Consider the following 16,398-nt stretch of genomic DNA (forward strand, 5'->3'; position numbering starts at 1 on the left):
TGCTTCTGATAGGAATACTGTATGGTTCAGAACATTATTAGGGCAAGTTTTGTTTTAGTGACATGATTATCTCTTACAGCAAGAGTTTGGTGCAGATGTTTAAAATATCGATTACCTCTTTTCATGTTAATCATCTAATAAGCTGGAGTTAAAGCTTTAGAATTCTGTATAGCTGATCTGTTAGAAGCATTTATATCTTATTATTTGCAAACAATTAGATACCATTCAAAGACTTACGGTACTTTAATTCTTCTGGATAAATTAGCAAAACATTAAAAAAGACTAATTATGTAAAATGCTGTACATGTTTTTGTTTATAAACAACTGTAAATGCATACAGTACTATTTATTAACAAATTGAACACATAGGTGTCTATTTACATCTTAAATAATACACAATCCAGAAATTAAATTATTTGTTACTTCACATAAGGGTTATATGAAATCGTAACAGAACTATTGACAATATTTCCCAAATACCTGCTGGACAGAAATCCAGTGCCAAACTTATTTCTTGAACTAAATTTAACATAGTTAGGGCTTTCCATAATTGACTCAAATAAAATCACAGAAGTGCAACAACCCGATAGATGCCATAGTGTGACTATATGAAGAATAAATAGGAAATCATAGCAAAGCAGTAATGGCTTGCTAAAGTAATATTAACTTTTCAAGAGTTTTCACAGACTTTTTGTAGATGAGAATTCTTATAAAATATTCAGCTAAAGTTATAATAGTATTGGTGTTGCCATTTTGCATTGTTCAGTCACTATCATATTCCTCTATGTTTAGCTCATCGTCCTCCATGATGGCTTGTACTGTCACAGGCTGAGGTTGGCTGCATGACAGTTCACTTCCAAGACCCTGACTGGCAGAAGGAAGACATTCATCTTTCCCATTCCTTTCACTAATATTGTCTTTTTCCAGTTGGATCATTGTATTTCTGGACTGCATCCCAGCAAAATCACTTTCATCATCACTGTCCAAGACTTGAATGGCAGAATCTTTATCAGTAAGAATTTCAAGCTTTAGCCTATGAAACAGCAACAACAATATATTGAAGAAACATAATATCTTTTGTGTACAGACAGGCAGCCCAGTCCAAAAGGGGGGGACGGTAGATCCACAGTGGCTAGGGACAGCACAACTATGGCATAGGTGGCACTGTCTCCTAATGGGTTTTAGGCAGCACAGGGAACTCAAGAAAACTTCCCCTATTGCTGCCCAATGGGCTACACCACACTAAACTGTGGAATAAGTCCCTGGGCAGGAAGGACATTCACACGCTGAAAGCCCTGTGGAACATGACTATGGTTGGCTGCACTCCCAGGAACGCCCCCAAATTGTCCCCATTCACGCCGGCTCCTGCGGTAGAGGGGCACCAATGCACACAGCAGCTTCCGGATTTGAGTGTCATATAGTTGTGCAGCGCCCCGCCACCAGCATATTTGCCCCTTGTGCTAGCAGAGTAGGAACCTGTGTTGATGCAAACCTGCACCATTTCCAGGGTCTATTCGCTCGTAGAATTTCTAAGGCAACAATAAGATACACTATTCAAATATATCAGTTCTTCCTCCTCAACGTTTACAATAGGCAAAAACTTAATTCTTCATCATTTAGTGTTCTGACAACTTTTATTATGATGGGTCTAGGAAACGTGATTTTTTTTAATGAACAGAAAAAACCGAGAGCTATAGCTGGGTGCTGAGCAACATTCACCCTTCTCACCCCAATTTTGATAACACATAATTGGTTACTAACTTCCCTGTCTTTGCTCTCTCATTGATTTCTAGGGTTAGAATAGTAGAACGCTGTTTCTAAAATTGGGAGGAAGGGGCAGGTATGTCTTTCCTAAGTGTTAGGTAAGGCGCTATGGAGAAAAGGAAACAAATACTATATACCTAATTCTCTGCAGAGAATATAACTAAGATTTAGCAGTACAGTGCATTTGTGCATGTAATGGAAGTGTATTGCAATCCTACTGGACCTGTTGAAGACCTATCCAGCTTAACGAGGAGATAAATGATACAGACCATCTAGAAAGCTTGGAAGGGGTTGAGAAAGACCCATGATATCTTGTACACTGCAGAAAGACAAAGTCTACAGTTTTTATGCTGAACTGCAATTTGACACAGTGAGATAGCTAAATGTTATTGATAGCTACCTTCAGCCTTCAAATGTGTTTTTGGCTAAATAAGAGTTTACACTTGTTCAGTGAACCCAATATTTATGCAAAATACACAGCAACCTTAATATGAGTGGTCATATTGAGTTTTATGAAAGCATATTCTGATAGTAAAGACAGACAGCTGCAGTTTTGCGAGACAGGCTTAACTGTTCTTTTTTCTTTTCGTAGAACTTTTTGAGATGGTTACCTTTCAAAGTATTTCTTTAAAGGAAGCCTTCCAACATCTTGAATAAAAGTAATCTGAGCTGAGAAAGGAAACACAAAAATTGTTCTTGAGTGTCATTTTATATCTATTTTGCTTAGAGCAAGACACACATCTTACTGGGACATGTCTCTGAAGATGCAAGCAAAATGTTAGGAGCAAAAACTACCAGACCATGGCCATACCACCCAGAAAACCAACAACAGGCAATTGATTCTGGCTGCGAAAACCTCTGATAATACAAGTCACGCTTTTGCTATGTTTTTCATTCTAATTTAATGCAAAAAATTTGAGTGTATATAGAAAGGAAATGATGCATAACTCATGCTAGTATATATAGGCCACAGGAATATCCTTAGAATTGAAGAATATGTAGTGTTTCATTTTTAAATCAGAGGGTTGACAAAGTAGCACATCTTTCTCAAAAATCACAAAATAAAATGTAGTTTCTTCTACATAAAATATAGTGAGGTTATTCATAAGAAGCACTGATGGTACAAGTGCTCCTAATAATGCAATACTTGTAGGAGCCACATTGTTGGTTTGGGCAAAGGTGTAAATGCACAGTTAAGGTATGTAAATAAATATTAATAGATTTGTTACGATATGTTGATTGCATAATATCAATAATAAAAGAGTAGGATGATAGGGATTTTTTTCTCTTTAGGCAAAGGATTTAATATGTTAAACAAGAAAAAGGATAGACAAGATTTAGCACTTAAGCAAGCATGTTTTTGTAATACATTCATCCTGTGGGTGTACTGCCTTGAGCTCAAAGGAACCCTGTGATCTAGATTGAGAAGCAGCAGTTTTCCCCCAGGCCAACTGGGAATTAACTTGGGTTTGCCACATTCACAACTGATCTCAAGACTGTAAAGTACAAAGCATTTTACAGTCACAAATCTTCTTGGTAGCATGTTAACTATTTTTCTGGCCATTCTTTCTCTCTTGCTAGCACCAGCATTACTACTGAGATCATATGAGTAGCATAGTTGCACAAAGGTCTACAACATACTGGGTACTTCTGTGAACATTACAGGTGTCATGAAATAGTCCTCAAAACAGTATAAGTTTTGGCCTATTTGAAAAGATTCTTTCTTAAATGTAAAAACAAATTCCTGAAAGAGTACTTTTTGGCTCAAAAAGGTTTTTCCTGTAAGCAATATTCAAACTTCCTTCCATTCCACCACTCCACCACCACCACCACCACCCCCCACCATCAATTTAGGAATAACTGCTGCAAAATCGGGCTTAGGGTACACTAGCCACTGCCATTCAGTATACGGGTATGCAGTGGCAGAAAGTTAACTTTGAAGCAATACTGCAACGCATCACAAGTAGGTATGCTGGCACAAGTGTTCAGGAGAGTAGGCATTTTTGACTTTGCCATGAATATCAGACTCAATGGTTTGGTTCAAATGTAATGGCAAACTGCCATTTGCTGCCATGTGAATAAACATCCTCTCACCCGTGTTCTGCCTCCTCCCGATACACCACCAGCTAATTAGGAACTTCACAGCAAGGCATAGTTTGCTTTTACATCCAAGTCAAACTATGGTTTGCAGTTTGCCTACAGACCAAGTTTAATTTACATCTTGGATATTCCAGTTTTGCAGGGAACACAAAAAGCATGGTTTAGGAACTTGCTGCAAAAAACACCATGTGTTAACAGAGATGGGAGGGAACAGTATTTTATTTTGCTTGATGAATGTGCAAGCTCAAGGAATCACCAATCCTATTTAGGCAGCAGCACGACAGTTTGCCATTATAGATAAATCGTGTTAGTATTAACACTGGAATTTAAAAAAATGTTACCACTTTAGCTTTTATTTATTTCATTTCCAATCATATTCAGGACAGAAGTTTAACATTTTAAGCGTACCTTGGTTTCTCATTGGATTTGTCAGAAGGGCAAGATAAGGTAATAGCTGGGTCTGAAGGCACAATGGTGGTAAGCAGAAACTTGAGAAGAGGGATTTTGCAGCAATGCAGTTTTCATGATACTAATAAGGAGAAGGAACAAACAAGTATTGTATTCAAAATGTTTATTCATTCATAAAACACAATCTGAATTCGAAAAAGCCCTGGCCCTGGCTCATACCAGCTGGACATTCTTTCATAGATGATATCATAGGAAGACAGAATAGATAAATTCAAATGCTGGAGTGTTCCTTCTGGAATAGATGCTGCTGATGTGGTAGTTTAAAAATATATTACTTCTTGGATGTACTATGATACTGTGGGGATTACTCCTCCAGAATATTTTCTTTTGCTTGATGAGACAAGACAATCCTTACTGAGAACAATCTGATTTAGTAATTAAATTATCACATATATTTCACACATCTGATCAAAGTGGCACTGCACAATTTGATTCTTTTTTAAATAATAGTATTGGGACACATCTCAATTTGAATACTTACAAGCACATCTTCTCAAGTTACAAAATAATTACCTTCTTATTAATTAGGAACCACTGTGGTTTATGAAGGGGTCGAAAGCCCATCCCTCCTTTGTTGTGGGCAAAAGCTCTAGATCTGTTTGAATGCATAATGCCTCTTGTGACCACAGATGTACCGTACTCCTGGAGTATAGGTCGTGCCTATCGGACATAGTTACATTTAATAGTTAAAAACAAGATCAACCTAAAGAGATTCAAATGCATGACACAGTGTATTAGCACTTGTAGCATTACTATGCACTACACCTGTAAATGTAGTTTATAAAAGTGTGTCAGTAATGTATTTTATAGAAGTATGCCAATAAAGGTATTTCAAGTTCAAGTATTTTATAGATACAAAATTTCAATATCTTTTTCAATTCATTGAAGTGCAGAAAAAAAACACAGTGGAAGTAAGGATTTTGGTTTGTTTTTCACTTAAACTTTTGTAGATACACAATACCAGCAAGATCTCAAAACTTACATTCAAAACTACCACAAATAACATTTCTTGTCCATAGCAGTGACAAAATCTGAATATTTAGGCACAATGTGACAAGAAGCAAAGAAAGCAGCAATAGCATATGAATGGAATAGCCTGGAAAGGCGTACCTGAAGTGAGGTGTGAACACACAAAAGCTTTTCTCATAGGTACTGCTGGAATCCTGTTTTGCATGACTTCTCAGGACATATCACTCACATGCTCTGTACAAATCAATTTCTAGACCCACCAGTTTTAGAATCCTACATTGCAAGCCTTTACCTTGCGGCAGGATCATTGCCAGTCTCTAAAATATGAGCCAAAACCTGACAGCTGACTACATCAATCATATACTTTTTACCAATATCTGAATACTAGAGTGTAATATTACAAGCACCATGTTTATTTTGACAAAGGAAAGCTATGAAATAATTCCTTCACTTAATTGATCTATATTAATAACAACATGTATATACACATTGTGACACCTTGGATTTATTATAACATATAAAGCAGCCTTTTAAATTAAAATCCATTTGTAGCGTTGTCTATGAGCAAATTTGAAAGCAATATTTACCATATGAAACTCCTTTTATTGTGCTGAAAATGAACGTGGAAACCAGCCTATAGTCAGACAGGACCTAAAATGATTCAGGAGGTACTTTCTAACACTCAATGTGTTAGAAGAGCAAATATTGATGTTATATAAAAACACCACGCAAGAATAAGAAAACAAGAATAAGAAAACAATATCAAGGCATTCTATGAATTAGAAGCGACTCACACCTATTGTAAAAAGCAAAAGATGTTCATTTTCAGCTCCATGAGATTTACTTTTGAGTGTTCATAAATTAAGAGTATAACGAACTGAATTAAAATCTTTAAAGACTTACATCCCAGTTACTGCAAAGCAAGTCAGCAGTACTCAGATATTCACTAGCTCTCACAAGATCCTCCATATCAGAGAAAAAGTCTACATAGTTTTGATGAAGGTATAAATTAAATAAGTCCCCAGGCATGTGTGATTTTTCTATGACATCCTAATAAAAAAAATACACAGAATTAGTGTAGCATGTCACTGCGGGGGGACTTCATTGTTTCATCTCACACACCCAGGCACTACCGTAATAGTAACAGGCTTTTACCTCAGGTTGAACAAGCAAAGGGCTTCGCTCGTGTTTTGATAAATGAACTGGTAGGAAAGGAAAGCCCGACTCCATTATTTGCTCCCCTATAAAAGAGCAACACATTATGGTTCAATATAAACAGCTTGGCCTCAACGTTATTAAATGTCTGAAGGATGTCTAGTTTGCTTATGGAAGGAGAGACAGCGGACAGAGGTAGGGGATCTGCCTGCAACTGGTTTTGCAGGAAGTTTTTACACAATTCCATTTTCAAGTATTTTTAACTGCTTACCAGCTTTAGAGATGGGACTTTTACATTTCTTTAATTTGGGAGAAGTGGATCATTACATATTCCCTTGTCACTAAATACGATGCAACTAAATATGATGCAACTAAATACGATGCAACTAAATTCCCTTGTCACTAAATACGATGCAAACAATGTGGAAATCAGAAATGACTCATTTCACTGCTGTGCAATGAATTAATCCCCCCAACTCCATAAAATGGCCAGGATAAAACTAGACAGAAAATTTGGGTTTTATGAGAGGAGCTGAAGAAATTGATATTTATCTGGGAGTCCTGACCTTGATAGCTCAGGCTGCTAGCCCAATCTCATCAGAAGCTAAGCAGGGTCAGCCCTAGTTACTATTTGGATGAGACACAACTAAGGAAGTTCAGGAGTGCTATACAGAGGTACGCAATAGCAAACAGCCTGGGTTAGTCTCTTGCCTTGATAACCCCTACAGGGGTCACTGTAAACTGACTTGACGGCCCTTTCCACCATTCCTCTGGAAATAACAGAAAAACAAAACAGAACTACTCAATGACAGACAAGCAGCTAGATTTGAATGTTAGGGTCCAACAAGATTTTGGGGATAACCCTTTCAAGAGTCAAAGCTCTCTTCTTCAGATATAAACTGGAATGGAGAACTCTGAATCCTACCAGTAGTCAGAGTTTCTCCATTCCAGCTCTTATATGACAAAAGGAGCTTTCACTCTCGAAAGCTCATACCCCCAAAATCTTGTCTGTCTCTAATAAGGTGCTACTGGACTCTAATCTAGCTGTTCTACTGCAGACAAACACTCTGCCCTTGGAAATCATCTATATGACAAGTGAGTGGAACATGTAGTGTAATTTCTAAAAATAAAAAAGCTATAAACTGATTGAGACTATAGAAAATGATAAAGTCCAACTTCAAATAAATAAAAATATTTTCTTATGCAAATTCTAGAAAACATAAATGTAACCATTCAGATTAGGAGAAACAACTGATACTGACAAAATGATGATATCTTTATGTTATATTCCTGTAGTCAATGCAGCAAGTTAATTCAGTTGCAAGCAGAGGCAGAAATGATTAAGAACTAATTACATGAAGATTTTTTTCTTCCACATAAACATGTAATACAGTAAGTCAGTTTTCTTACTTTTGCAGTAAAGTATTTTTCCCAAAGCATGGAAAAGGAAGATGGATGCATCTTTGCCACCGACAGCTTGTATCTCCTGGCCTTTTAAAGAGTTAGCACATTTCTTTTTCACTTTAGACAATAAATCACATTTTAATGTAGAACTCCCTTTTCTCTGTGACCATAAGTTGTTCTCCAATGAGGACTCTAGAAATAAAAAAAAATCAGCAATTTGGTGGAATTAGATAGCACTTGCTTAAACAGAAAATAAAACATGGCATTCTTATTAGGCCAATAATTAGCAACAAAGAACTTCAGTCCTCTGATTTGCATTTACTATGTCCTATAATGTGGGGAAATATATGTAAATCTTAAGAATATAAAAAAGAATGTCAGAAAACAGTAATATTGCAAACCTAATTTTTATTGGTTGTGGGTTTTCCAGGCTGTGTGGCCGTGGTCTGGTAGATCTTGTTCCTAACGTTTTGCCTGCATCTGTGGCTGGTATCTTCAGATGTGTATCACAGAGAGAAGTCTGTTACATACTGTGTCCATGCTTGGAAGAATCCAATCATCTAGACCTATTTCAATCTGGGTTCAGGCCCAGTCATGGAACTGAAACAGACTTGGTCACTCTGAAGGATGACCTTTTTCAGGAGACAGACAGGGGCAATGTGACCCTGTTGGTCCTCCTGAATCTCTCAACGGCTTTTGGTACTATTGACCACAGCATCCGTCTGGAAAGGCTACGGACCTTGAGAGTTTGGAGTACTGCTTTGAGATGGTTCCACTCATACTTCCAAGGCCAGTACCAGACAGCAGTCATGGGACACTCTTGCTTGAACACTTGTGGGTTCCCTCAGACGTCAATTTTGTCTCTCATGCTTTTTAACATCTACATGAAGCTGGGGGAGGTTATCAGAAGATTTGGAGCAAGGTTCCATCAGTATGCTGATGACACTCAGCCCTATGTCTCCACACCATATGAATCAGGAGAGGCAGTCGATGTTCTTGACAGATGCTTGGAGGCAGTAATGGGCTGCATGAGGACCAATAAATTGAGGCTGAATCCAAGCAAGAGGGTGGTGCTGTATGTCAGTGAATCTCAGGTCCATGAAGTGGGGAGACATCCTGTACTTGAGGGGGCTGTATTGCCCTTGAAGAGGCAATGCAAAGGGTGGGGATACTCCTTGGCTCTACTAAGACACTTGAAGCTCAGTGGCCAGGAGTACCTATTCCCAGCTCCAGCTGGTTTGCCGGTTATGGCCCCTTCTGGACCGAGACAATCTGGCTACAATTATCCATGCTCTGGTAACCTCCAGATTGAACTACTGCAATGCTTTTTACATGGGGCTGCCCTTGAAGATGGTTCGGAAGCTGCTAGTGCAGAATGCAGCAGCAAGATAGCTAATGGGTACTGCTGGTTGGGTGCACGCCATATTGATCTTAGAAGAACTGCACTGCCTGCCAATTAACTACTGAGTCCAAGTCAAGGTATCACCTCTGACTTACAAAGTCCTAAATGGCTTGGGCCCCAAATATATAAAGGAACGCCTTCTCCCATATCAACTTGTGTATCCTAGGATCAGGAAATGAAGCCCTTCTAATGGGTTTGGTGGTTAAAAAAAATGTGGAGACCCAAGATAGGACTTTTTCAGCGGTGGCCCCAAGACTATGGAAAGATCGCCTCCCTGAGGTGCATCAAGCACAGTGGTGGAGTGCCAAGGGATGAAGGGGTGCGCACGATACACTGGGCGCACGCCAGTGTGGGGGTGTGGCATTCCAGGGCATGGCGGGGATGTTCTGGGGCAGGTGGGGGCATGGCAGGGGTGCGGGGCACCCGTATGCCCCAGGCACAGTTCCCCCTTGCTCTGGCCCTGATCAGCATCTTCTTTATATGAATTTAGAAAATTAGTAAAGACACACCTATTTTCCCTCGTGTTTGGCTGAAGGGATGGTTTCTTCCTTTGGTAATTTCATGAATTTTTAAACAAGTTTTATTAATTTTAATAAATTTTATGAATTTTAATATTTTACAGGTTATAATTGTTTTTAGATTATATTGGCTTTTAAAAGTCTTATGTTGCAATCTGCTCTGAAACTTCTGGGCACAGGGCAGGACAACAATACATAGAAATAAATAAAATGAATACAAATATGGTATAAAAGGCAGCAATAATTTAGGGAGAATACTGGTGGATATAACCCAGATATTGAAAGCAGAATTCCACAGTGAAGACACTGTGAAGATTAAATAATAATACTGTTAAGAGTAAAAGAACAAACTGTCTTTCTAGATTCTAAAAAAAAAGAATTTACTTATGAGTCAAGAGAATTTAGTCTTGTTTCCACAATTACTTTTGGGACCTCAACTAACTAGCATAAAGAAAGTATATGGAAAAACACACTAATACCAAACTCTCTCTGGTGCTATATCAAGCTAGTGAGATAATTCTGTGAGTAGAAAGAGTTTTGCATCCCAAATGTGGTAATACTCCTGCATTCTATGTGAACACTGCTGATGTTTCCATCAGTTCTGATGATCTGGTTGAGGGAAAGGGGTAAGTTCCAGGAGAAGAAATTGATCTAGGAGCATTAACGTGAGCGTGCAGTTCATCTTGCACTTTTTGAAACTTGGATCATAACTCCAGTACATTAAACTCAATGTAATAACAAGTCAGCATAACAGTAAGTGGAGGGAAGGCAGAATGATAAAATTTAATCTCAACAGCTTATGGAAACTAAAATGGGTCAATACTTGGAAGGGAGACATCCAATGAAAACTCTGCAGAGGTGGGTAATGGCAAACCACCTCCCCTTCTCACTTGCTTTGAAAATCTATTGCTGAGGTGACCAGAACACTTGACAACACTAAACACACATCATACCGGTAGTAAGATACTGGAATGAAATAACATCTGCAAGAGGACTCAACCAGTGTTAGAACAAAACTGTCATCAGAGAGGGCAGACATACTTCAGCTGAAAAATTCTGCATTTACCTTTCAAAGAAGAAAACTGAAGACTGTGTATTGCATTTCTAATATCTCCTGAACATCCTTTGCAAATCAGTTCCATTGAGGATTTGTCTGGAACATCAAACTTTTCTCCATTCTACAAGGAAAACATTTAGTTTGCATAATCATCAAAACTGTACTATTGGCCAAGACTGAGAACACTTAGTTTGTGAAGAGTCAAACTTTATCACTATCTGTGAGTCTTCATGTGATTTTATCAACTTAAAGTATTAAGGATATGAGCTTTCCAAAAAGCTAGACCTCTGGTAGTTCTCCACTTAAATGAAGACTGAATCTATATACACACTGGACTCCAAGTCCACACAAAGACTTCCTTCTGCAATAGTATTTCACAATTCCATATACATTCCCACAGACCACACACAGCAGCCCTGACAGCAAAATATTTATGAAGGCTGTATATATACATCAAATCATCCACAGATTTCTGCATCACAGCCTGAATGTCAGCAAGCCCAACTGATATTTTATTTCAGCCAGTTTTGGAAGGAGTAGAATCATAACTTTTCCAGTTCAAATATGAACTTTCCTCAAATTTTCACACTATCACCACAACAGAGTTTTAAATTTTATCTTACCTTACTTGCCTCTATCGTAGTTATTCGGTTGAGAACTTTCAGCATGATTGTTGGGGCCACTGGGTTAAAACTAAGAATAGGTAAGAAAAGATTGTCAAAATTAATTTCTTAGTAAAATCTTTGATTATGACAAATGCAGTTAATGAAATATTTACCTAATATTAGTTATATGCAATTCTTTGTGAATCTCTTTTGGAAACAGAAACCTTTGGCTGCTGGTTGTGCTTGCACCATCAGACATTATAAACACAAGAGGACATCTGCCTGTCTGCACAAAGGTCCTAGGATGGAAAACAAAAAAGTTATAGAGTTGCAAACTGGGCTCTGCAGGCTAATGGCTACTCCACAACAGAAATCAGAAGAGCTTTAAGACCAAGAGAAACCCAGAGGACTGAGGAGAAACAGCCCACCACAGGAAAAATATTTCTACCATACATCAAGGGAATCACAGCTCAAATAGGGAAACTGATGAAAAAGCATTACCTACAAACCATTTTCAAACCCACCAGGAAAATACAGCAGATGCTACGCTTAGCAAAGGACAAGAGAGACCCTCTCACTTCTGCAGGAGTATATCGCATACCCTGTAGCTGTGGAAAGGTCTACATAGGAACCACAAAACGCAGCATTCAGACCCGTATTAAGGAACACAAAAGACACTGTCGGCTTAACCATCCTGAAAAATCTGCAGTTGCAGAACATGTGTTAAACAAAACTGGACATAACATTTTATTTGAGAACAATTCAGAAGCCCAACCTACTATGTCAGACTGCACAGGGGAGGCCATTTGAAATTCTGAAACACCAGGACAGATTCAATAAGAAAGAAGGGGCTTAGAAGATTAGCTTGGGGCCTGGCTCCCAGTACTTAAAAAAAAACAAAAAAAAAAAAAAAAAAAAAAAATGGACTGTCTTACACCATGCAATACAATGCACTCAACCACACCTTTGCATAGCAAGTCCCACCCAAACAGTTAATGATTGGTTCCCCACCCTCAGACATGGACAATATACCACACTAAACTTTCCCTTCTCACTTAAGACACAGTGAGAAACAGACTTTTCTCTGTGATACACCTCTGAAGATGCCAGCCACAGATGCAGGCGAAACGTTAGGAACAAAATCCACCAGACCACAGCCCGGAAAACCCTCCAGAACCAGTAATATTTCAGAGCCTGAACAATAGGACATCAGTAACTGGAGAGCCCTTGAGTCAAATCCTTCTACTACCAAGTGGTATGAATTGCTGCTGTAGCAAAAAGTTACCAGCTCAAAAGCAGAAAACTGGATGAGTAGCCTTGGATAGCAGACTATTCTGGAAACAGAGGACTGAAATTTTACAGTGCAGTCCTTTGCAGAGATACACTCTTAAATTCACTGAAGTCAGTGGACTTTAGGAAGGTATACCCTGTTTGGGACCGTACTGTCAATCTACCTCCCATTCCCATGCTTTCAATATGAGCAGCTTTATACTTACCTCAGAATTTCATGTAAACTGCTAGGATCACGATAAAAATGATTCGGCACATCCTATTGAAAAACAATATAATACAGTTATTTTAGTAAGCATTAGTATTGTGGCCAATCTTCTTTCTGAAGAGTCTAGTAAAATTACCATTTGTCATATATTCATTGTATTTTACACCAATGTAAAATTGCTGCTCCAGAGACTAGGACCAGGAGTAATGGGTTCAAGGGGAAGGAAAAGAGATTTCACCTAAACATCAGGAAAAACTTCCAGACAGTAAGGGCTGTTTGACAATGGAATGCACTACCTCGGAGTATGGTGGAGTCTCCTTCTTTGGAGGTTTTTAAACAGAGGCTGGATGGCCATCTGGCAGGAGTGCTTTGATTATGTGTCCCTGCATTACAGGGGTTGGACTTGATGGCCCTTGGGAACTCTTCCAACTTTATGATTCTATGATTTGAGTCCTGGCCATGGTGACTAGACACAGGGCAGATCAGTCAAATTCATTTCAGTCAAATTGTCATGAAGCTCTGTCCAGTGAAATGAACCCAGGAGTTTCATATACACCATTAGACAAGGATCTGACATTTTCAAGGTGAAATTAAGCTGATTTTTAAAAGTCAGTTTATGGTGGAAAGTGAGTGAAGTTTAAAATATTCAGCCTTGAGAATAAAGGTGTGAGGGAGGCCTTGTCAGCAATTAGATTATAGAAACTAAATATTATTGAAGAAATGTGAATATTTAAAAGCAAAAACTTCATCAGTTTCAGTAGTATTTAAAATGAGAAAAGGAAAGAGGATAGGATTTAAATAATTAAAGAGAGGTACATTCTTGGCTGAGGTCATCCAAATCTACTTACTTCTACAAGAATAAGTCTTTTGTCAGTTTTCACGTCACCAACTAGCTCAAGCTTAGTATATTTGCTTGCTCTTAGCAGAAACTCTTGAAAGAGAACTGTTTGGCTTTGATAGGGAAGTACCTGAAAATCTGATTAAAACAGGTTAGTTTTTTTCTGTGCTGCTACTTTCATCTTTGCATCTTGTATCCAACTGTTAATGGAAGTTTACAATTGAGGCAAACCTTCTTTGGCACTTAAAAGCAAGAAATGACAAAACATAATAATTTAATACTTTTAAATTGCTTAATAATTGAGCCCTGTTGTCTGAGTCAAGCACGTAGGCAAGGGGGGGGCGTTTCTCGGGTTTGAAACCCCCCCCATTCATGTCCGAAGCTCCGCCCACCCGTTTGTGGGTTTTAAAAACATTTTTAGTGTTTTTCGGTTTTTGGCCTGCAGGGGGCGCATTGTTTGGGCTAGCAGCACTAAACTTTCATGGATTGTTTGGTGGACTCTCCTGATGATACTACCCAGGTTTGGTGAGTTTTGGTTCAGGGAGTACAAAGTTATGGACTCCCAGAGGGGGTGCCCCCATCCTCCATTGTTTCCAATGGGAGCTAATAGAAGATGGGGGCTACACCTTTGAGGGTCCATAACTTTGGACACCCTGAACTAAATTTCACCCCCCCCCCCACCCCCCCCCCCCCCACCCCCCCCCCCCCCCCCCCCCCCCCCCCCCCCCCCCCCCCCCCCCCCCAACCCCCCCCCCCCTTTCCCCCCCCCCCCCCAACCCCCCCCCCCCCCCCCCCCCCCCCCCCCCCACCCCCCCCCCCCCCCCCCCCCCCCCCCCCCCCAAACCCCCCCCCCCCCCCACCCCACCCCCCTCCCACCCCCCCCCCCCCCCACCCCCCCCCCCCCCCACCCCCCCCCCCCCCCACCCCCCCCCCCCCCCACCCCCCCCCCCCCCCACCCCCCCCCCCCCCCACCCCCCCCCCCCCCCACCCCCCCCCCCCCCCACCCCCCCCCCCCCCCACCCCCCCCCCCCCCCACCCCCCCCCCCCCCCACCCCCCCCCCCCCCCACCCCCCCCCCCCCCCACCCCCCCCCCCCCCCACCCCCCCCCCCCCCCACCCCCCCCCCCCCCCACCCCCCCCCCCCCCCACCCCCCCCCCCCCCCACCCCCCCCCCCCCCCACCCCCCCCCCCCCCCACCCCCCCCCCCCCCCACCCCCCCCCCCCCCCACCCCCCCCCCCCCCCACCCCCCCCCCCCCCCACCCCCCCCCCCCCCCACCCCCCCCCCCCCCCACCCCCCCCCCCCCCCACCCCCCCCCCCCCCCACCCCCCCCCCCCCCCACCCCCCCCCCCCCCCACCCCCCCCCCCCCCCACCCCCCCCCCCCCCCACCCCCCCCCCCCCCCACCCCCCCCCCCCCCCACCCCCCCCCCCCCCCACCCCCCCCCCCCCCCACCCCCCCCCCCCCCCACCCCCCCCCCCCCCCACCCCCCCCCCCCCCCACCCCCCCCCCCCCCCACCCCCCCCCCCCCCCACCCCCCCCCCCCCCCACCCCCCCCCCCCCCCACCCCCCCCCCCCCCCACCCCCCCCCCCCCCCACCCCCCCCCCCCCCCACCCCCCCCCCCCCCCACCCCCCCCCCCCCCCACCCCCCCCCCCCCCCACCCCCCCCCCCCCCCACCCCCCCCCCCCCCCACCCCCCCCCCCCCCCACCCCCCCCCCCCCCCACCCCCCCCCCCCCCCACCCCCCCCCCCCCCCACCCCCCCCCCCCCCCACCCCCCCCCCCCCCCACCCCCCCCCCCCCCCACCCCCCCCCCCCCCCACCCCCCCCCCCCCCCACCCCCCCCCCCCCCCACCCCCCCCCCCCCCCACCCCCCCCCCCCCCCACCCCCCCCCCCCCCCACCCCCCCCCCCCCCCACCCCCCCCCCCCCCCACCCCCCCCCCCCCCCACCCCCCCCCCCCCCCACCCCCCCCCCCCCCCACCCCCCCCCCCCCCCACCCCCCCCCCCCCCCACCCCCCCCCCCCCCCACCCCCCCCCCCCCCCACCCCCCCCCCCCCCCACCCCCCCCCCCCCCCACCCCCCCCCCCCCCCACCCCCCCCCCCCCCCACCCCCCCCCCCCCCCACCCCCCCCCCCCCCCACCCCCCCCCCCCCCCACCCCCCCCCCCCCCCACCCCCCCCCCCCCCCACCCCCCCCCCCCCCCACCCCCCCCCCCCCCCACCCCCCCCCCCCCCCACCCCCCCCCCCCCCCACCCCCCCCCCCCCCCACCCCCCCCCCCCCCCACCCCCCCCCCCCCCCACCCCCCCCCCCCCCCACCCCCCCCCCCCCCCACCCCCCCCCCCCCCCACCCCCCCCCCCCCCCACCCCCCCCCCCCCCCACCCCCCCCCCCCCCCACCCCCCCCCCCCCCCACCCCCCCCCCCCCCCACCCCCCCCCCCCCCCACCCCCCCCCCCCCCCACCCCCCCCCCCCCCCACCCCCCCCCCCCCCCACCCCCCCCCCCCCCCACCCCCCCCCCCCCCCACCCCCCCCCCCCCCCACCCCCCCCCCCCCCCACCCCCCCCCCCCCCCACCCCCCCCCCCCCCCACCCCCCCCCCCCCCCACCCCCCCCCCCCCCCAC

General features: G+C 45.1%; 1 protein-coding gene across 2 annotated transcripts; it reads right to left on the minus strand.

The window, feature by feature from the left end:
* Positions 1 to 219: 219 nt before the first annotated feature.
* On the minus strand, positions 220 to 14,216 carry RAD17 (RAD17 checkpoint clamp loader component). Of its 2 annotated transcripts, XM_048504509.1 has the most exons (12): positions 13,789 to 14,215; positions 12,939 to 12,991; positions 11,616 to 11,741; positions 11,461 to 11,530; positions 10,847 to 10,958; positions 7,867 to 8,052; positions 6,457 to 6,542; positions 6,205 to 6,351; positions 4,846 to 4,992; positions 4,273 to 4,393; positions 2,376 to 2,433; positions 220 to 1,033 (listed from the first exon to the last, which is right to left on the minus strand). In XM_048504509.1, exons 3-12 carry the CDS (start codon positions 11,699 to 11,701, stop codon positions 763 to 765), a joined length of 1,284 nt encoding a protein of 427 aa, XP_048360466.1. In that variant the 5' UTR covers positions 11,702 to 11,741; positions 12,939 to 12,991; positions 13,789 to 14,215; the 3' UTR covers positions 220 to 762. The 2 variants fall into 2 exon arrangements, with proteins under 2 accessions (XP_048360466.1, XP_048360467.1); XM_048504510.1 differs by lacking the exon at positions 6,205 to 6,351 and having other exon boundaries at positions 13,789 to 14,216.
* Between the last annotated feature and the right edge of the window lie 2,182 nt (positions 14,217 to 16,398).

Source organism: Sphaerodactylus townsendi, linkage group LG07 (assembly GCF_021028975.2).
Source record: "Sphaerodactylus townsendi isolate TG3544 linkage group LG07, MPM_Stown_v2.3, whole genome shotgun sequence".
NCBI classification, from domain to species: domain Eukaryota; kingdom Metazoa; phylum Chordata; class Lepidosauria; order Squamata; family Sphaerodactylidae; genus Sphaerodactylus; species Sphaerodactylus townsendi.